Raw genomic sequence first — 22,728 nt, forward strand, 5'->3', positions numbered from 1 at the left:
GATTTTCTCGATCCGTCACTGGCCTCACAGGTCTCTGAACTGTGTTGCACTTGACCTCCAAGTGCTTCTGTCCTTTCCTGTGGTCAGCTATCTCTACCTTGAACCCAGTTTCAGATTCTTCCCAGTTTGGGCAGAACTATCTGCTTCTGAGATCTTGCCTCAGCCCCAAGACTGACCGGGTCTTCTTGAGAAGGTAGAACAGTCCTAAATGCTGCTTGGAATTGATTATAGCTCCAGGCCATGATTTTTTTGTTGTTGTTGTTTTTTGCGGTACGCGGGCCTCTCACTGTTGTGGCCTCTCCCGTTGCGGAGCGCAGGCTCCGGACGCGCAGGCTCAGCGGCCATGGCTCACGGGCCCAGCCGCTCCGCGGCATGTGGGATCTTCCCAGACCGGGGCACAAACCCGCGTCCCCTACATCGGCAGGCGGACTCTCAACCACTGCGCCACCAGGGAAGCCCAGGCCATGATTTTTTGTTTTCAACGTTATGTTGGGTGTATAACAGGTGCTCTGTGTTTCAGGCTGTGGTTTTTGAAGGCTCTTGGAATTACCTCCCTAATTGGATGTAAGGCTGATTCTGTCCGTTATTGTGTGACCTTGAGCAAAGTCTTAGCCTGTCTGTGCCTCAGCTTTTTTATCTGTAAAGTGAAAGTGATTTTCGAACCCATTTTACAAGGATTGTTTTGAGGTAAAATTTTTAGCACAGAGCCACATAGAAACAATAATATTGATTACTTAAAAAAAAAATCAGCCACACTCTAATGCTATTTACTGGTTGGATCACTGTTGTTTTGTTTTATCTTGTTTTGTTTAGTTTTCCCTCTTTCTCTACAAATATCTGCTGGTCTGAAAGCACAGCTTCGGGGCTTGACTACTGTTTTGGTTTGGTGCTTTGCATTGTGTTGCTCGCTATAGGTTGGTTGACCTTTTCTACCCACTAGTGGTATCAGGAAGGTTTAAGGGGATGCTCCCGAAAATACTTGCTAGCTGAAATCCTCATGGGAAAAAAGGATTTATGGTCTAATCATTTGGGGGAGATTTACAAATGTACTTTGAGTTCTGAGAAGTTCTGCAATAAAGAAACCTATTTAATCCCCCAATTTTCAGTTTTATTTTGTTTTATTTTTTGAGTGTGTGTTTACAATCCTGCAAATACACTCTGGCAAATATTAATATAAAGTTACTTCTGGGGGGCTTCCCTGGTGGCGCAGTGGTTGAGAGTCCGCCTGCCGATGCAGGGGACACGGGTTGGTGCCCTGGTCCGGGAGGATCCCACATGCCGCGGAGCGGCTGGGCCCGTGAGCCATGGCCGCTGAGCTTGCGCGTCCGGAGCCTGTGCTCCGCAACGGGAGAGGCCACAACGGTGAGAGGCCCGCGTACCGCAAAAAAAAAGAAAAAAGAAAAAAGTTACTTCTTGGGAATTATGGTAATTGCCAGATGTGGGAACAAGACCTAAGTGTATGACTAGTCTCAGGCTGGTGGCTTTTTTTTCTGTTTGTGATTATGCTGCATTCCCTGAAAATTCCCCACCCCGCAAGGTCAGTTTACACTGCCCTGTTCCAGGCCCTCTTCAGTGCACTCGGCCCCCTTCTCTCCACTCCTTTGGCGCTTCTGCTCCATGCACTGATTATGCCACCTTCTCTGTGCTGTATTTCCTATGGCCTTTATTTATATAACACTTCATATTATTATTTAGCTTTTAATCTTCCAGTAACACTAACTCAATTTGTCTTCTGATTTGATTTTTGAGGAGAGATTTTATCTGTTTCTCTCCAATGCTGAGAAATTCTGTGGTCCTTTCCTGCTGCCCCATGGATATAGGGACCGTGGAGAGCAGGTGGGATATACAGCTAAGCGAGACCCTGCTTGCTGCCATGCCCCTCTCCCCTGCCCCTGCCACGTCAACCTTTCCCTGCCTTAGAGAATCCATCCTGACTGAGATGGAAACGCGTCATTTGTGGGAAGCACTGATCCCTCTGGGTATTATTGTCAGGAAGTTGGTGACGACAATTCAGTCCTTTCTGTGAGGATGATTCCCATTTGGCCAAGCTCCTGGGCATACACGGTATACCTGTTTGCTAGGGCTGCCATAAAAAACATCACAGACTGGGTGGCTTAAACAGCAGAAATTTATTTCTCACAGTTCTGGAGCCAGGAAATCCAAGATCAAGGGTCAGTTGGTTTGATTTCCTTCTGAGGCCTCTCTCCTTGGCTTGCGGATGGCTGTCTTCTTGCCATGTCTTCAAATGGCTTTTTCTCTGTATGCACTCATTCCTGGTGACTCCCTGTAGGGCTAAATCTCCTCTTCTTCTAAGACACCAACGGTATTGGATTAGGGCCTACCCATATGACCTCATTTTAACTTAATCACCTCTTAAAGGCCCTGTCTCCAAAGACAGTTACATTCTGACATACTGGGGGTTAGAACTTCAACGTATGAATTTAAGGAGAACACAGTTCAGCGCATAACATACAGAAATGGCAAGAATTGGCTGTTTTATCCTCCACCTTTGGAAAAGGCAGAAAATGTGGCTGTCTGAGTCAGTCCACAGAGCCCTGGACATACACCGTCCTGTAACCTAGAGTTGTGAGACTCAGCTCTAACCTTTTTTTGGGCTATGGATAGTCCTGAAACTCAAGGAATTCATGGATTATTTAATTAAACCAATATTCACTGAGAATCTGGCATGTGCCTGTTCTAGACACTGAGGATATTATCTAGCAGTGAACAACAAGACAAAAGTCACGGGGCTTCCCTGGTGGCGCAGTGGTTGAGAGTCCGCCTGCCGATGCAGGGGATGTGGGTTCGTGCCCTGGTCCGGGAGGATCCCACATGCCGCAGAGCGGCTGGGCCCGTGAGCCATGGCCGCTGAGCCTGCGCGTCCGGAGCCTGTGCTCCGCAGCGGGAGGAGGCCACAACGGTGAGAGGCCCGCATACCGCAAAAAAAAAAAAAAAAAAAAAAGTCACGGCCCTCCTGGAGTTTCAATCAGTGAAATATTCAGCATGTCAAATGGTGGTGATTGCTGTGAGAGAAAAATAAAGCAGGGGAGGGGATAGAGAGTACAGAGATGGGGATGGGGGTTGCATTTTAAATTAGGACAGGCAAGGAAGGCCTTACTGAGAAGGTGACTGTTTAGCAAGGACAGGAATAGTTGAGGGAGTGAGCCACGCCCATATCCAGTGGAAGGGGTGGAGGGAAGAGCAAGCACAATGGCCTTGAGGTGGGAACGTGGCTGGTGATGGAGGGATAGCAAGGAGGCCAGTGTGGCTGCGATGGAATGAGCGTGGGGGAAGTAGCAGAAGATGACATAGAAGGGAATGGGGAGAGGGTGAGGGCCATGTAGGTCAGGGAATGACTTTATCTCTTACTACGAGTAAAACCTGGTCTGGCTCCTGGGTTGATAATAATCTGTAAGGCGGCAAAAGTGGAAGCAGGCAACCTGTTGGGTAGCTGTTGCAATAATCCAGGTGAGTGAGAGAATGGTGACTCGGACCAGAGGGGGAGCATTGGAGGCGATGAGCGGGGGTCTGGTTCTGGAAGTATTCCAGCATGGTCCTCTCAGCTAAGTGAGTGTATCTTGACATTTGGAGTGTCCCCCCAACTCCAAGCAGGCCAGCCTCTTTACTAGCCTTTATTTATACTTGCATTGATATATATGTGTACTATTCTCTAACCTGAAATATTTGTGTCCATCTTTCTGTTTCATGGAAACCTCTGAGGTCCATCAAAAGTCCTGCCTCCTGTACAGAGCCTAGTCAAGTCAGTTGAATTTAATCCTGTTTACTACGTCTTTAATAGGCATTAGGTTTCCTTATTATGCTGAGGAATACTGAGAATGCAAAGGTTATGTTAAGGTGTAGCTGGTATCTTCAAGGAACTTCTGGCTTTTGTCTTACTTATGTGTAGTAGGAAGGATAACTAAACATATCATCAGGATTCATTTGTTTATTCTACAAATTCACCATGGCCACTGGGAAGTCTAAGGGCCATTTGGAACTAGGACTCTTATACTCCTTTCCAAATCTGTTTCTTCCTAAATCTTCCCTATCTCATCATCCACCTAATTCCTTACCCCCCAACCAGGGGTATCCTTAATTATCTCCCTTATTTTTCACATCGTATTTATCGATGATTCCGTTTTTAATATCCCCAGAATATATTCTAAAGCCAACTACTTTTTTTTTTTTTTCCTGACCACACTGTGTTGCTTGTGGGATCTTAGTTCCCTCACTAGGGATTGAGCCCAGGCCATCACAGTGAAAGCACCAAGTCTGAACCACTGGACTGCCAGGGAATTCCCCAACTACTTTTTTTTTTTAATTTAATTTTTATTTTATATTGGAGTACAGTTGATTTACAATGTTGTATTAGTTTCAAGTGTACAGCAAAGTGATTCAGTTATACATCTACAAATATCCATTCTTTTTCAGATTCTTTTCCCATATAGGTTATTACAGAATATTAAGTAGAGTCCCCTGTGCTATACAGTAGGTCCAGTTGATTATCTGTTTTATATATAGTAGTGTGTATATGTTAATCCCACACTCCTAATTTATCCCTCCTCCCTACCTTTCCCCTTTGGTAACCATAAGTTTGTTTTCTATGTCTGTGAGTCTGTTTCTGTTTTGTAAATAAGTTCCTTTGTATCAGTTTTTTAGATTCCACATATAAGTGATATATGGTATTTGTCTTTCTCTGTCTGACTTACTTCACTTAGTATGCTAATATCTAGGTCCATCCATGTTGCCACAATGGCATTATTTCATTCTTTTTTTTTTTTGCGGTACGTGGGCCTCTCACTGTTGTGGCTTCTCCTGTTGTGGAGCACAGTCTCCGGACGTGCAGGCTCAGCGGCCATGGCTTACGGGCCCAGCCGCTCCGCGGCATGTGGGATCTTCCTGGACCGGGGCACGAACCCGTGTCCCCTGCATCTGCAGGTGGACTCTCAACCACTGTGCCACCAGGGAAGCCCTATTTCATTCTTTTTTATGGCCGAGTAATATTCCATTATATATTCCACATCTTCTTTATCCATTCCTCTGTCGATGGACATTTATGTTGCTTCCATGTCTTGGCTGTTGTAAATAGTTAAAGCCAACTACTTTTCACTGTCCTTTGCTCACCACTCATGTCACCTTCGTCTCTTCTCTGGCCTCTGCAACATCCTCTTAAATTGTCCTTTCTCCACTTTAATTCTTGCCTCCATACAATCAGTTCTTAGCATAGAGACCAGAGAGATCTTTTAAAAATGTAAATATGTTATATAATGTTATTTCAGTTGCTTAAAGCCCCCCAGTGGCTTTTCACTACAATTAGAGTGAAATCCCAACTTTGTACCAAGGCGTCCAAGACCCCTCGAGGTGGCCCTTGCCTACCTGTCTGATTCCTATGATTCCCATGATTCCCACCCTCCTTCATTATTTTCCATTTACACTGACCTATATTGTTATTACGGTTATTGTTTGTATTACCAATATAACAAGCATAAAATTTACCCTATTAATGATTTTTAAGTGTACAATTCAATGATATTAAGTACATTCACATCACTTTGCAACTATCACCATTATCCATTTTCGGAATTTTTCATCATCCCAAACAGAGACTCTGTACCCATTAAACAATAACTCCCCATTTCTCCCTCCCCCCTAGTCCCTGGTAACCTCTACTCTCTGTCTCTGTGACTTTGTCTATTATATGTATCTCATGTAACGGTCTTTGTGTATATATGTGTGTGTGTGTTTGTTTTTGTTGCTTGAACATGTCAAAGTCATTGTCACCTATGAGTCTGTACTCCTGATTACAATGTCCACAGGGTTGGTTGCTTTCTGTCACTCACTTACTGGATACTGTAGTTGAGGTATCGCTACCCATTGCCACCCCCAACTCCTCCGTCCCCACCGTACACTCAGTCTTTCTCTCATGGCCCTGTTTGATTTCTATACTAGAGTGTCCATTTATCAAGAGGTGGGCCCTTGCCTGTCTTGTTCATTGTTTCTCTAGTGCCTAAAGCAATATTTGGTGCTAAGCAGAAGTGAATAAACACATATTTATTATCTACAGTGTGCTGTGCGCAAGAGACATGAAAAATGAATGAGACATGCTTCCTGCCCTCAAGGTTTGTGCTATTTTTATGATGAAGACTGACATGCAAGCAAATAATTGTAGTAAACATTTTTTTTTTTTTTTTGCGCTATGCAGGCCTCTCACTGTTGTGGCCTCTCCCGTTGCGGAGCACAGGCTCCGGACGCGCAGGCTCAGCGGCCGTGGCTCACGGGCCCAGCCGTTCCGCGGCATGTGGGATCTTCCCGGACCGGGGCACGAACGCGTGTCCCCTGCATCGGCAGGCGGACTCCCAACCACTGTGCCACCAGGGAAGGCCCTGTAGTAAACATTTTAAATGACCATTGAAGGATGATCAAGTACTGTGAATGATAGTGTGTTTGTGGCTGTCGGGCTGGGGAGGTGTGGAGGAGTCAAGGAAGGCTTAACAGCATTGTTGATATTTGAATACATTTTGAAGGCAGACAAGGAGTTTCTAGACCGATGAGGACAGGGCATTCCCGTCAGAAGGAACTGCATATTTATGTAATGGAAATTCTGCTAAAGAGGTAAAATGAAGTGCTGTGATGGCTCAACTCCAGCTAATGCTTCCTCCCTTGATCTCCAATAGTACTTAATACCAACACTCAGGGTGGCACTGGTTTCATTTCCTGTGCCAACTGCAGTTGCCTGGACTGTTGGGTAAAGAAGGATTCTGAGGCAGAGCTCAGTGGGAAAAAGTGCTATGATGGATTCACAATGCTGACATTTGTGGTTGCAGGGGAAACCGGAGGCTCTTGTACTGTGCTTTTGCTGAACCTGGCCACTGCTTTCTTTGGTATTTAATAAACCAAATGTAGAATTTTACCATAAACATGGTGACTTTAAAGTAATAAAGCTATTTTCTGTTAGTTCCCCAACCTTTGCAAATAAATTAAAAGTCACATGCTATGTACTGTTATGTGATCTTTTGATCCTTACATCTAATTTTTTTAATGTATGGTGGTCTCGTCTTCCTAGAAAAATCTTAGGCTTCCTGACATAAAGATTAAGGTTACACTTCTATTCTCCGCCCTCACTCCACCCTACCCCACTCTGCCTTGCTCTGGTGCTGGCTTAACACTGAGCACCCACAGGGGTATTCTGAACATTTGTCTGATTGCATTGACTTGTCGATGGTTTCATCATAATCAGACCAACTTCAGACATGTGGGAAACTTAACTGAAAATAGAGAATTGCCCTTATGACATACAACATGGCCCTGGTGATTCACTGCTTTTAACTTGTTCCCGGCTTTGCTCCAGAGTCTTGGTTGTCTTGCTCTGAGGGTCTTCTACAAGCTTATCACTGAGAAAGAAGAGACACATTGCACTGTGCTCGGTAATGCATATGGAAGTGCCCACATTTCAATACCATGTCAACCTTTCATGGTAAGAAAGTTAATAAGTATATTAATTATGCAAACCTTCAAAAATATAGGTGAATAAAAAAGAAAAGAAGGCACCATAAGCCTATCACAGTTAAGAGTTAACCACTATGAACATTCTGATATTTTGGTAAATATTCTTTTAGATATATAATGATATATGTTGAAAACAGTAGAAGTAGAACCATATTGTATATACTGTTGGGTAACCAGCATTTTTTAAACTTGATAGTATACCATAAACGTCTATAACATTAAATATCATAAAAATTCATGTTAATGACTGTATATTAATTCAGTAAATAGATGCACAATATTTATTTATTCAGTCACCTCTGAGCATTTTTTTACTTGAGATATAATTGATATATAGCATTATATTAGTTTCAGGTATACAACATGATTCGATATTTGTATATATTGTGAAGTGATCACCACGATAAAGCTAGTTAGCATCCATCACCTCACATAGTTACAATTTTTTTCTTCTTTTGGTGAAAACTTTTAAGATCCACTTTCTTAGCAACTTTCAAATATGTAAAACAGGGGCCTTCCCTGGTGGCGCAGTGGTTGAGAGTCTGCCTGCCGATGCAGGGGATGCGGGTTCGTGCCCCGGTCCAGGAAGATCTCACATGCCACGGAGCAGCTGGGCCCGTGAGCCATGGCCGCTGAGCCTGCGTGTCCGGAGCCTGTGCTCCGCAACGTGAGAGGTCACAACAGTGAGAGGCCCGTGTACCGCAAATATGTAAAACAGTATTATTAACCATAGTCACCATGCTGTACATTAATTCCCCATGACTTATTTATTTTATAACTGGAAGTTTGTCCTTTTTGACCCACTTCACTCATTTCTCCAATCTTCCACCCCCTACCTCTAGCAGCCTGTGTGTCTGTGAGTTTATTTTTTGTCTTTTGAGTGTGTTTGTTTTTTAGATTCCACATATAAGTGAAGTCATACAGTATTTGTCTTTTTTTTTTTTTTTTTTGGCTGTGCCACATGGCTGATAGGATTTTAGCTCCCCAACCCGGGCCCTCGACAGTGAGAGCTCGGAGTTCTAACCACTGGACCGCCAGGTAATTCCCTGTCTTTCTTTGTCTGACTAATTTCACTTAGCACAATGCCCTCAGGTTTCATCCATGTTATTGCAAATTGGGCAGGTTTTCCTTTGGTCATAATCCACACAGGAATAAACATCTTTGCATCAGATGTTTGTGAACATCCATGATTCGATGAAATGACTGTTAATATAGCTCATTCTGTGAGACTTTTATTGCAGGCAAACTCAATTCATTGAATGAGAGATGTTAACATTAATTTTAAGGGTTGCCTTCAGGGGCAAATTAAATAAAACTGGTTTAGTCTCTTTCCCCTCCTCCTCAGTGCTTTTATAAGCTCTTCTACATCCTTCTTGAAACTTCTTATTTAGGAAGATTTGTTTATTAACTCATTCATTCATGTATTCAGTCACTTACCATTTACTAGAATTCTAAGTACTTGATGTGTATTTTCTATTTTTAACCAATGGAACATACAGAGAGGTGAGGAGAGTATAGAAAAGAAGAGCAATGTAGAAAAGAACAGGTTAAAAAGTATGAAAATGGAACAAGTAATTTTATGAAAATATGTTTTGGGGAGTTCACCCCCTTCCCCACAGTTTAAAGTAATTCACTACCTTCAACCTCCACCTTAACAATGTAAGGGCATTAAAATACTAATCTGTTTACATTATAGGGAGTTTTTTTGGTATTCACACAGTGTTTTAAATTTTATTTTACTGTGGTAAGAACATTTTACCTGGGATCTACCCTCTTAAATTTTTGAGTGTACAGTACATCATTGTTGACCACAGGCATGAAATTGTATAGCAGGTCTCTACAGCTTATTCACTTGCTTGACTGAAACTCTATGCCCATTGATTAGTAACTCCCCATTTCCCTCTCCCCTCAGCCACTGGCAACCACCATCCACTCTTTGATTCTATGAATTTGACTATTTTAGATATGTGGGCTCAGGCAGTATTTGTCCTTATATGACTGGCTTATTTCCTTTAGCATAATGTCCTCAAGGTTCATCCATATTGTAGCATATTGCAAAATTTCCTTTTTTTTTAGGACTAAATAGTATTCCGTTGTATGTATAGACCACATTTTCTTTATGCATGTATCTGTTGATGGACATTTAGGTTGTTCCCACATCTTGGCTATTGTGAATAGTGCTGCAATGAATTTAGGAATGCTAATATCTCTTCGAGATCCTGATTTCAATTGTTTTGGATAAGTACCCAGAAGTGGGATTGCTGGATCATATGGTAGTAATATTTTTAATTTTTTAAAAATTTTTTTTAAAGAGTAGCCAGGGTGGCCCTTTATTTTATTTATTTATTTATTTATTTATGGCTGTGTTGGGTCTTCATTTCTGTGCGAGGGCTTTCTTTAGTTGTGGCAAGCGGGGGCCACTCTTCATTGCGGTGCACGGGCCTCTCACTGTCGCGGCCTCTCTTGTTGCGGAGCACAGGCTCCAGACGCGCAGGCTCAGTAGTTGTGGCTCGTGGGCCTAGCTGCTCCGCGGCATGTGGGATCTTCCCAGACCAGGGCTCGAACCCGTGTCCCCTGCATTAGCAGGCAGATTCTCAACCACTGCGCTACCAGGGAAGCCCATATTTTTAATTTCTTGAGGAATCTCTGTATTGTTTTTTAGAGCAGTTGTACCATTTTGCATTCCTACCAGCAGTGTGCAAGCATTCCAGTTGCTTCACATCCTTGCCAACTCTTGTCCTTCTTTTCTTTTTTTGATAATAGCCAATCTGACTTGTGTGAGGTGATATCTCATTGTGGTTTTGATTTGCATTTTCCTGATGCTTAGTGACGTTGAGCATGTTTTTAAATACCTGTTGGCCATTTGCATGTTTTCTTTGGAGAAATGTCTATTCAAGTCCTTAGCTCATTTTATTTAATTAATTAATTTATTTATTTTTTCACACACACTGTATTTTATTTTTACAAGAGATAAATAAACTGACACCAAGCATTGTAAATGGATGACCACAACAAAAGCAACAAGGATTGCAATTACCAAACATGAAACACACTCATACTATGTCATAATATTGACATTCAGTCCAGTAATCCTCCATTGTAACCGCTCCTTTACTTTGCAGTGAAAATTGATTTGTATATTTTTTGCCTCTGAGTCCTTGTGGGATTTTTTATTTTTATTCAAACAGAAAGTCACAAAAATTATAATCATCCTCATCAGTTCACTCAGTCCCATGTAATTAATTTTTTTTATCTTGATCTTTTGTTTGCACTTTTATGAATTCATCAGTTTTCCATTAGAGTTCTGAAAATGCTTATTCATTCAGTTCAGCAGTATAGTCAGTTACCAGAAACCTGTACTTGTCAGAGTCTTTTCCATGAATTCCTTGAAGATGAAACCCTTTTTTTTTTTGTTTGTGGTACGCGGGCCTCTCACTGTTGTGGTCTCTCCTGTTGCGGAGCACAGGCTCCGGACGCTCAGGCTCAGCGGCCATGGCTCACAGGCCCAGCTGCTCCGTGGCATGTGGGATCTTCCCGGACCGAGGCACGAACCCGTGTCCCCTGCATCGGCAGGCGGACTTTCAACCACTGCGCCACCAGGGAAGCCCGAAACCCTTTTATAGGAACATTTTTGCAAAAGCATCAGAGTACACCCAGAACTGTCTGTAAATGACAAAAGACTTAAAAATGACCACGGTTAAAGATTTGATGAAAGTTCATAATAATGCAATTGACAAGGAAATTTAGTTATTTCTGAGATACACATTTTAAAGTAATAACTAGAATTATGACTTATAACATTATAGCAGAACATATAAGATTTTTAGAAATTTCATGTAATGTCTGAAACATTTATATTAACATATTTCCATACAAATAACCCAAAGAAAGTTTAGTATTAGTTTTTTGTTTGTTTGTTTGTTTGTTTATACTGCAGGTTCTTATTAGTCATTAATTTTATACACATCAGTGTATACATGTCAATCCCAATCACCCAATTCAGCACACCACCATCCCCACCCCACCGTGGTTTTCCCCCCTTGGTGTCCATACGTTTGTTCTCTACATCTGTGTCTCAACTTCTGCCCTGCAGACTGGTTCATCTGTACCATTTTTCTAGGTTCCACATACATGCGTTAATATACAATATTTGTTTTTTTCTCTTTCTGACTTACTTCACTCTGTATGACAGTCTCTAGATCCATCCATGTCTCAACAAATGCAAGTCCTTAGCTCATTTTAAAATCAGGTTATTAGTTTTATTATAATTGAATTGTTGGAATTCCTTATATATTTTGGAGATTCACACCTTATCAGATATATGGTCTGTAAGTATTTTCTCCCATTCCATAGGCTGCCTTTTCACTCTGTTGATTGTTTCCTTTGCAGTACAGAAGTTTTTAGTTTGATATAGTCCCACTTATTTATTCATGTTTTTGCTGCCTTTGCTTGCCATGTCATATCCATGAAGTCATTGTCAAGATCAATGTCATGAAGATTTTCCCCTGTATTTTCTTCTAGAGTTTTTACAGTCTTAAATCTTATGTTTAAGTCTTTAATCCATTTTGGATTGGTTTTCATTTGTGGTATAAGATAAAGGTCCAGTTCTTTCTTTTGCATGATTTGCCAGCACCATTTGTTGAAGAGACTGTCCTTTCCCCATTGTGTATTCTTGGCATCCTTGTCAAAGATTAGTTGACAAAATACACATGGATTTACTTCTGGGCTCTCTGTTCAGTTCCATTGGTCTATATGGCTGTCTTTTTGCCACTACCATACTGTTTTGATTACTGTAGCTTTGCAGTATAGTTTGAAATCAGGAAATGTGATGCTTCCTCTTTCTCAAGATTTTCTTGCCTATTTGTCCTCTTTTGTGGTTCCATATGAATTTTAGAGTTGTTTTTTCTATTTCTGTAAAAAATGCCATTGAGATTTTGATAGAAATGTATTGATTCTATAGATTGCTTTGGGTAATATGGACATTTTAATAACATTAATCTTCCAATCAATGAACATAAGATATTTTTCCATTTGTTTGTGTCTTGTTTAATTTCTTTCATCAATGTTTTGTAGTTCTCAGCATACAAGTCTTTCACCTCCTTAGGTAATTTTAATCCTAGATATTTTATTCTTTTGGTGCTATTGTAAATGAGATTGTTTTCCTAATTTCCTTTTTGTATAGTTCATTGTTAGTGTACAGAAATGCAACTGATTTTTTTGTATTTTGATTTTGTATCCTGTAACTTTACTGAATTTTTTGATTAGTTCTGACAATTTTTAATGGAGTTTTTAGGGTTTTCTAGATATAAAATTATGTCATTCTGCAAACAGAAAGCTTTACTTCTTCTTTTCTGATTTGGATGCCTTTTATTTATTTTTATTATCTAATTCATCTGGCTAGGACTTCCAGTACTATGTTGAGAGTGGGTATCCTTGCCTTGCTTCTGATCTTAGAGGAAAATCTTTTAGTTTTTCACTGTTGGGTATGATGTTAACTATGGACTTTTCATATATGGCCTTAATTATGTTGAGGCCATTTCCTCTAATTCTAGTTTGTTGAGAGTTTTTATCATGAAAGGATGTTGAATTTTGTCATCTGTTGAGATGGTCATGTGATTTTTATTCTTCATTCTATTAATGTGGCATATCACTTTAATTGATTTTTGTGTGTTAGACCATCCTTGCATCCCACGGATAAATGCCTCTTGATCAAGGTATATGATCCTCTTAATGTGCTGTTGAATTCAGTTTGCTAATATTTTGTGAGGATTTTTGCATCTAAACTCATCAGGGATATTGGCTTATAGTTTTCATGTAGTGTCTTTGTCTTGCTTTACTATCAGGGTAATGCTAGCCTCATAAAATGAGTTTGGAAGTGTGCCCTCCTCTTCATTTTTTTGGAAGAGTTTGAGAATGTTTGGTGTTAATTCTGACTTAAATGTTTACTAGAATTCTCCTGTAAAGCCATCTGGTCCTGGACTTTTCTTTGGGAAATTTTTGATTACTGAATCAATCTCCTTACTAGTTATAACACTGTTCAGACTTTCTTTCTTTAGTCCTCCGGGGATCTCCTTGGAAAAGTTGGGGCTCTGAACGCATGAACCAATCTCTTCGCTCTGAGTGAAATTGAGGGGTAGGTTAGCTCTTCCTAATTATGCTATGCCAGGAGCAGTGTCTCTTGTGAGAGGTGTCCCGAACCTCAGTACTGAATTGGTGAGTCTGTTTTTACATTCTCCTGGGTGCAGGAAACTTTCGGTTGGTTTCTGATTTCTCACAAAGGGAAATTGTCCGTAAATTGTTGCTGAACTGGTGTATTTGTCAAGGGAAGGAGGACTTTTTACTCTACCATCTGGCTGACTTTACTCCTCTGGGGAGGGAGATATTTTTAACTACCCTTAATTTTTCTCATAAAATTTTAATACTAAAGGGAGTTTTGGGGGGCTGATATTCAGAATACTTATTGTAAATGATTTATAGTAATTTTATTGACATTTTCTTTGTTCCATTTAGATAACTTGAAATTCCCTATTTCAATAAATGCCGAGCCCTGTATAACATTGAAGGGAGGCCGTGGAAATCTGTATCTTTACTACATTCCAAGTAAGTCCAAAGTTTTGTTTTTGTAGATTACGATTAAAAGGGTTCCAGAAATATCAATGAAAAATGATGGTGTTCTAAATGTATGTGTATTAGTTTTCTCTTGCTATGTAACAAATTACCACAATCTTAATGGCTTAAAACAGGACATATTCTTTATCTCATAGTCTTTGTATGTCAGTAGTCTGGGCATGGCTTACCTGTGTCAGCTTCAGGAGGTCTCCCACAAGGCTGCAATTAAGGTGTTGGCCAGGGTTTCTTCTGAAGGCTCAACTAGGGAAGGACCCGATTCTAAGCTTATGTGGTCATTGACAGTGTTCAGTTTCCATCTGACTGTTGGCCAGCCCTCAGTTCTTTGTCATGTGGGCCTTTTCATCATGGCTTCTTGTTTCCCTGAAGTTAGCAAGGAGGACAGTTAACTAACAAGATAGAAGTCACAGTCTTATGTAGCCTAATGATAAAAGTGCCACCCTATCACCTTTGCTGTATTCTGTTTGTTAGAAGCAAGTCACTAGGCTAGCTCATACTCATGAGGAGGGATTACATAATGGCATGGTAAAAATTGAAATAATTTGAAACTTCTAACCATCTACTAGGTATATCCATTGTCAATCATTAGATATTCAGCTGATAAGTAAACTTGGGTTTCCATGAGTCAAAGATTTGTGTATGAGCAAGGAGGACTTTTTTTCCTAAAGGTGACCTTTCTAGAAAAAAATGTTGATGATATGAAAAAAGGCAATGATTTTTGTTTTGTTTTGTGTTATTTCTTCTTCTTCCTCTCTATGATTTTACTTGCCATCATCTTATAAAAGTTAATTGGGTGATGGTGATAGCATTGGGCTGGATCTGAGTGTTTGTGAAAACGCACAGAAGTTTCATCCTCTCCTACCAGTCAGCTGTTGCCTGTAAGGATCCCAGGAAATTCGGTTGTAATCATCATCATTATCATCGTTGTTTTCATTATCACTATTATCATTTACATCCTAGCTTATATTTGGAGCTTATACTTTAAAATGTGCTTTTCCATAAATAAACTAAAGAAAACATATCCCCCTGATTTTAGTTCTCCAGCTTACAGGAAAAAGGGTAGTTGAGAATCTAGAAATGATAGACGATAAACTTATGCTTTAATTTTCCTGAAAACCTGTATCTTGATACTTTGTTTCTGCATTCATTTATTCATTAAAAAATACTTAGTAAATGTATAGTTTATTTCAAGTATTATGCTAGGTGCTGTGAATTCATTGATAACTAAGACATTCTCTTGACCTTCAAGAATCTCTCAGTGCAATAGAAGAGGCAGATGTGTAGATAATATAGTATGATAAGTGAAATGATAGCAATAAGGCTTAGTGGTAGCACAGAGGAAAGAACAATGAGCTACTTGCTCCACTTTCTTGGCCAAGGGGGAAATAAATAATCTAAACTTTTTTTTTTTTTTTACTGAAGTATAGTTGATTTACAATACTATATTGAGTTCAGGTGTACAACATAGTGTTTCAGTACTTTTACAGATTATACTGCATTTAAAGTTATTACAAAATAATGGCTATATTTCCCTGTTCTATATGATATATCCTTGTTGCTTATTTTATACATAGTAGTTTGTATCTCTTAATTCCCTAAAATAATCTAAATTTTTGCCCAACAAAGGCTCTACAATTTCTTCCTCTTTTCTCAGGTTTTGTTTTCCGGTCTATGTGGGGTGCTTAACCTCTAGGTGTTTGCAAAAGTGATTATTTACATAATGAATGGCCTCATTTTCAAGTGAGCCCCTTCCCCTTAACACACAGGAAACAGGCCTTCCAGACCCAAGTAATAATAATACAACACAGATTCACTTAGGGTTCTCTGAAAAGCAGATACCAAGAAGGAATTAGACATACAAAGGATTTTGGGGGAGGAAATGTTTGTGAACAATAAAGGAAAGAGGAAGCTAGAGCAGGCAAGGAGAGGAGGCAGATTGAAGTGTTGGTCCGATACCTTTGAAATGAGAGAGAAGGAAGGAGAATTTGGTAGGATGGTCATCAGACCAAAATGCATCCCTGAGACATCCTCAGCCAGGTCAGTGGGGAGTCTTAGAGCAATGATTGCCTGTCACACATGTCCCATGATAGGCAGGTGTAGGCTGGCTCTAGTGTCCTTGTTGTGCTCGGTCATTATAGGAGCAGACTGTTCGAGTCTGGCCTCCGGATGAGTGCTAAGATATATCTAAAAGTGCAGTAGCTGGTGGCTGTCTGCCCACGGCCCTCCTCCACACAGATTCTTTGGAAGGGAGTTTTAAGCAGCACACCTCCATGGCCACCACAAATACCCTAATCACTTACTAAATATGACATTTATATAACATGATATTAATTCAGTAATGAAAGAATGATTCAGTCATGTTTGTTTTTTTTGTGTGTGGTTCGCAGGCCTCTCACTGCTGTGGCCTCTCCCGTTGCGGAGCACAGGCTCCGGACGCGCAGGCTCAGCGGCCATGGCTCACGGGCCCAGCCGCTCCGCGGCATGTGGGATCTTCCCGGACCGGGGCACGAACCCGTGTCCCCTGCATCGGCAGGCAGACTCCCAACCACTGCGCCACCAGGGAAGCCCCGAGTCATGTTTTTTTATGATGCTTTGTAGTTATGACCTGAGTTTCCCTAGAATATACTAGAACATCTGTATAAAATGTGGGCCACATTTATAGAAATCAACCTTATTTTTGTGGCCCTATCGCTACTTAAATTCAGTAAGAGCTATAAGAGCAATCTTGTACCAAAAATAGGTTGGGAATGGAAATGATTTGAGACTTCATAGCCTTGCTAATAAATTATATGTCACTATTAACTAATTGACATATACAGCTGATTCATAAGCCTTCCTCAACGTTATTTTCAGAAGTTCCCAAAGTTGTGTTAGGTGAGCTCAAAAACAGTCTTCTTCGCTAAACCCCCGAGAGCCACCATGTTTCTTGTCTCTCACTCCAACACCCACATTGATATCTCTGGCCTGCTGAGCCATGCAAGTGGTACCTCACTTCAACCACTGTTCACGTGCCTAACATGACCACAGTGATATCTAAGGGCAAGAAGCTTCTCAAGATGTAAAGGGTTGAGATGTCAAAGCAGCACTTCCTTTCTTGGAATCATTGAAGACTGGAATCATAGTGTGTTCCACACAGAAATGGAAGAAGATTCTTTGTTCTGCATTATCATTGGATGCCACGCTACCATGTGCTTGTATCTCAAGGCATCCCTTGTGAAAACAGCTCTTCAACTTCTATACACATCCCTGCTTTGAGAAAGGTTCAGGTCCATGCCCGTGGTGTGGGCCATGGGGCCACTGTTTGAAACAGACTGTATAACGTTCTTCTTCTCTACACTTTACCCTGAAAGTAGAGAAGTGGAGACAAGTAAGGAAGTTTGGTGGTACTTTAGGCTCAGAGTAACGAGAGGCTGCATTAAGATAGTGGTAATGGGGATAAAAGGGACACCAGTAGGATCGACCGGGATTAGGAATTCTAGTGCTGATTTGGTGATGAAGATAAGGAAATCAACTTTGGATCTTTTGGGTGTGGTAATAAGTGACATTTGAGTAGAGATATTGAATGCACACAGGGGACAGATGCTTAAAAGAAAGGTTGAGACTAAAGATGAAGATTTGGGAGTTATTACCCTATGTGGTATTTAAATCTGGGGAGAGTGTGCAGTGTGAAAATTGAGAAGCCCTGAGATTAGAATCCTAAGAGAGATGAGTCAATGAGCTAGACTGGGGAGAGGAGTCAGAACACAGAACGGTTGGAGGACAACAAGAAGAGAGTGGTAGCGCCAACACCAAAGGAAGGATGGGTTTTGAGGAAGGAGCTAGCAGTTCTGTTCTGCATAGCCAAGTTCAAGGTAAAGATGGAAAACCTTTTTTTAAATTTTTATTATGGCTACAATGAGTCATGGTGACCTTATTAGGAAAATACTTTCCATGAGGTAGTGGTTACAATAATTGTTTTCATTATAAAAGAGATTGTGCATCTTGTCCAGTTGGGCCAACTGAGTAACTTAGAAGAGTTGAGCAAAATGCATTTCTTCCTGGAATTTTCCACCTTCATTGGTAATAAAGAGATCCTGAGGAAATAATAAATAGCTCATCTATTTAATTTTTAATCAAAAGGTTCAATTTTGTTCTCCAAGAAATCTTTCATCAAAACAACCTTCCTGGTCTTCCCTGGTGGCGCAGTGGTTGAGAATCCACCTGCCAATGCAGGGGACACGGGTTCGAGCCCTGGTCTGGGAAGATCCCACATACCGTGGAGCAACTAGGCCCGTGAGCCACAACTACTGAGCCTGCGCGTCTGGAGCCTGTGCCCCACAACAAGAGAAGCCACAACAGTGAAAGGCCCGCACACCGCGATGAAGAGAGGCCCCCGCTTGCCGCAACTAGAGAAAGCCCTCCCACAGAAACGAAGACCCAACACAGACAAAAATAAATAAATAAATATATAGGAAAAAAAAACAACCTTCCTTTCCCTTCCCTCTCTTTTGAATTTCCTAGTGGAACTATGACTACAACTGGAAATTTTATATTTTCATTTGATAGTTTTCTCAAAAATATAGGTTATTCTATTTTTAGGCATAGCCCACATAATTCTCACTGTGGAACATTCTATTTGATTACAATCAACTAGTGGCCCTCTCAGAACTTCAGTTTTCTCGTCTACAAAACAGGATAATAATATCCACATTATAGGTAGTTGTCATAATTAAATGAAATAATGTAGGAAAAGCACAGGGCATATTTTAAGTATACAGTAAATGTTGGTTTTTAAATATTTATTAAAAAATACCTTATTTGAGTGGCTAATGAAATTTTTTTCTTTTTAAGGAAGAGACATAAAAAGCTTATATTTCAATATCTATGTATCTTTTAAGTCCGTGAATTTCCCAGTGCGCAAACAAGTTATTTGCCGAGGATCTGATGATGATTATTCTTTTTGCAGAGCTCTGAAGGGAGGTAAGCATTCAATTCGTATTACCCTCAGAATAGAGTATAATACCTTATGAGAACGCTATGAAAATTAAATACATTAAAAATGTGAAGTTCCTTTTCTGATAATAATTCTTTATTTCCATCCAAAGTTTTTCTTTTAGCAGTTTAAACAATATTTTACAATTATGTTACTGGATTGTTATTAAGATGACACTTATTTGGTGTGTTTGAAGGGATATTAAAATTTTTACCTTGTTCAGATTAATACTGTATATTTACCCTTGGTTATGGTTCTCTGTTTCTAAATATTACATTTATTATTTTTCATAAAAACACAATAGATTTTTCTATGCACTTACATTCGTTCCCTCAGTGTCTTTTCTCCCCTTTTTTCCACCCTGGAATTATTCACAGAATCATAAAATTTCAAACTTTAGGAACTTAGAGGTCACTTATTGCAAACCCATGAATTTTTCCTTAATAATTTTTAAACTAGCATTTTAAATAGTTTAAAAAATTCTATGTATCATATTGTCACATTACCAAAAATTAGAAAATGAAAACAATCAAAAAGTCACAGAATCATATTTCTAAGAACATTTTGTTCTCATTTTTTAATTCATGCATATTGTTATGCAGTTGTAAGTATACTGTACTATAATTATTTTCTCTTTTTTTTTTCTTGCGGTACGTGGGCCTCTCACTGTTGTGGCCTCTCCCATTGCGGAGCACAGGTTCCGGACGCGCAGGCTCAGTGGCTATGATTCATGGGCTTAGCCCCTCCGCGGCATGTGGGATCTTCCTGGACCGGGGCATGAACCCGTGTCCCCTGCATCAGGAGGCGGACTCTCAACCACTGCACCACCAGCGAAGCCCTAATTATTTTCTTTTTAAAAATTAATTTATTTAATTATTTGACCAGATAATCCATGTGGTTTAAAAATCAGAGTATAAATGTCACATAATGAAACATCTCCCTTAGTGGGTGTGCCCTGGTTTACTTAACTATTTTCCTATTAGACATTTAGTCTTCTTCTGATATTTTTACTATTATAAATAATATTATAATGCATATATAAATACTCTCATATTTTAGATTTGAATATTCTCATGTTTGGAAGAAGGAGTTAACACATAACTCCAAGGGAGATTCCTGAGCTTAAATGGTTTGAATCTATGTGGTTTTGTTTACATAAGGCTGAATTACTTTTCTGAAAGATTGTATCAGTTTATACATTGTACCACTGGCAATGTATACGTATAGTAGTTTAATCTCTGTCTTGTTAACATTGGGCATTATCATTTTATTTTTTTAAATTTTTATTGGGGTATAATTGCTTTACAATGGTGTATTAGTTTCTACTTTATAATAAAGTGAATCAGCTATACATATACATATATCCCCATATCCCTCCCTCTGGCATCTCCCTCCCACCCTCCCAATCCCACCCCTGTAGGTGGTCACAAAGCACCGAGCTGATCTCCCTGTGCTATGCGGCTGCTTCCCACTAGCTATCTATTTTACATTTGGTAGTGTATATATGTCCATGCCAGTCTCTCACCTTGTCCCAGCTTAACCTTTCCCCTCCCTGTGTCCGCAAGTCCATTCTCTATGTCTTCAGAACCTTTTTTTTTTTTTTTAGATTCCATATATATGTGTTAGCATATGGTATTTGTTTTTCTCTTTCTGACTTACTTCACTCTGTATGACAGACTCTAGGTCCATCTACCTCACTACAAATAACTCAATTTCGTTTCTTTCTATGGCTGAGTAATAGTCCATTGTATATATGTGCCTCATCTTCTTTATCCATTCATCTGTTGATGGACATTTAGGTTGCTTCCATGTCCTGGCTATTGTAAGTAGAGCTGCAATGAACATTGTGGTACGTGACTCTTTCTGAATTATGGTTTTCTCAGGGTATAGGGCATTATCATTTTAAAAAAGAAGTTTTAAAAAAACTTTATTAGGTTAAAAAACTTAAGCCTAATTGTTTTTTTGTTTGTTTGTTTTTAATAAATTTATTTATTTATTTTTGGGTTTGTTGGGTCTTCGTTTCTGTGCGAGGGCTTTCTCTAGTTGTGGCAAGCGGGGGCCTCTCTTCATCGCGGTGCGCGGGCCTTTCACTGTCGTGGCCTCTCTTGTTGTGGGGCACAGGCTCCAGACGCGCAGGCTCAGTAGTTGTGGTTCACGGGCCTAGTTGCTCCACGGTATGTGGGATCTTCCCAGACCAGAGCTCGAACCTGTGTCCCCTGCATTGGCAGGCAGATTCTCAACCACTGCACCACCAGGGAAGCCCCCAAGCCTAATTGTTTTTTATTAACATTTAAAAAATTACTATTGCAGTTGAATGTTTTCCCCTATAATTATTTACCAGTAACCAGTGCCGTCTCTTGTTTAAAAACAGATTTCAGGCAGTTTACATGCATACGTTAATTTGAGCACATAACATAAATTAGATAGACAAAAATTAGTTGGGACAAAAATGGAAAATAAGGGTAGAGAATTAATGGAATGAGAGTAATATAAAAATTCTTGACAGAAAGGCTTATACTTGCTTTGACAGGGACATCAATTGGATTATACATTTTTTAGCAGTCAATAAAAAAAAAAGTTTCTGGGAGTTCCCTGGTGGTCCAGTGGTTGGAACTCTGCGCTTTCATTGCCGAGGGCCCACATTCGATCCCTGCTTGGGGAACTAAGATCCCACAAGCTGTGCAGTGTGGCCAAAAGGAAAAGTTTCTAAGTAAACCAATCTGCTTGCTATGCAAATGAAGCTTCAAGATATGTCTCCCAGCCAACCAACTCTCCTCATCTCTAACTTGTCTGCCACCCCCAAGCCACATACACATTGTGGAGCTGGCATTGCTTATGAGTCTGGGCTCAGAGCCATAAACACCTGAGTCTGTGTCCCAGCTTTTCCACCTATCAGCAATGTGACCTTGGGTGTTATTGATAGAGGTTAACTCTATCAACCTCATTTTCCTCATCTGGGAAATGGGGACAGTGAAACCTATTTTACATGGTTTTAAGGATTAAATTAGAGAATGTGTGTTAAAAAGCTTAGTACAGTGCTCAGCGTGAGAATTCTAGAATTATGGTGATTAAATATTCATGTGCATAATAGGATCCTTGTTTTGTTCCTGACTTTATTTATAGTCCTGTCATTTTTATAAGTGAGGAAACCGATGTCTGCAGTGGTTCAGTAACGTGCCCTTGGTCATTTGGAGATCTGGTAATGGAGTAGCCTCCTAACTCTTAAGAACTACTCTTCCACTGGCCATGCTTTCTTTCCCTTTGAAAGAAATCCTCGGGACTTCCCTGGCGGTCCAGTGGTTAGGACTCCACGCTTCCACTGCAGGGGACATGGGTTCAATCCCTGGTCAGGGACCTAAGATCCTGCAAGCCTGCACTGTGGCCTAAAAAAAAAAAAAGAAACCAAAACAACAACAACAAAAAAAATGAAAGAAATCCTCTTGGTAGATTACTGTTGTTTAAAAAATGTCCATTTCTCTCATACAACAGCTTTACAATTATTTCACTTAATCTCTGTGGGATTATGTTGACATTTATGTGACTTTTCAAGGTTTCACTTTCTTGAGATCAAAGATGTATCAGACTCAACCCAGCCTGCCTGCTTCTTCCCACCTCCCCTCCCT

General features: G+C 40.2%; 1 protein-coding gene across 3 annotated transcripts in view; it reads left to right on the forward strand.

The window, feature by feature from the left end:
- Positions 1-22,728, forward strand: part of LY96 (lymphocyte antigen 96) — a 49,693-nt gene that overhangs the window by 18,924 nt on the left and 8,041 nt on the right. For 2 of the 3 annotated variants that reach the window (XM_060127335.1, XM_060127337.1), the window contains exons 3-4: positions 14,017-14,106; positions 18,964-19,092. In XM_060127335.1, the coding sequence (XP_059983318.1) occupies positions 14,017-14,106; positions 18,964-19,092 (219 nt within the window). Of the gene's footprint in view, positions 1-7,348; positions 7,475-14,016; positions 14,107-18,963; positions 19,093-22,728 lie in introns of all 3 variants that reach the window. The other variant, XM_060127338.1, reaches the window with a different exon arrangement.

This window comes from Lagenorhynchus albirostris, chromosome 17 (assembly GCF_949774975.1).
Source record: "Lagenorhynchus albirostris chromosome 17, mLagAlb1.1, whole genome shotgun sequence".
Lineage (NCBI taxonomy): Eukaryota > Metazoa > Chordata > Mammalia > Artiodactyla > Delphinidae > Lagenorhynchus > Lagenorhynchus albirostris.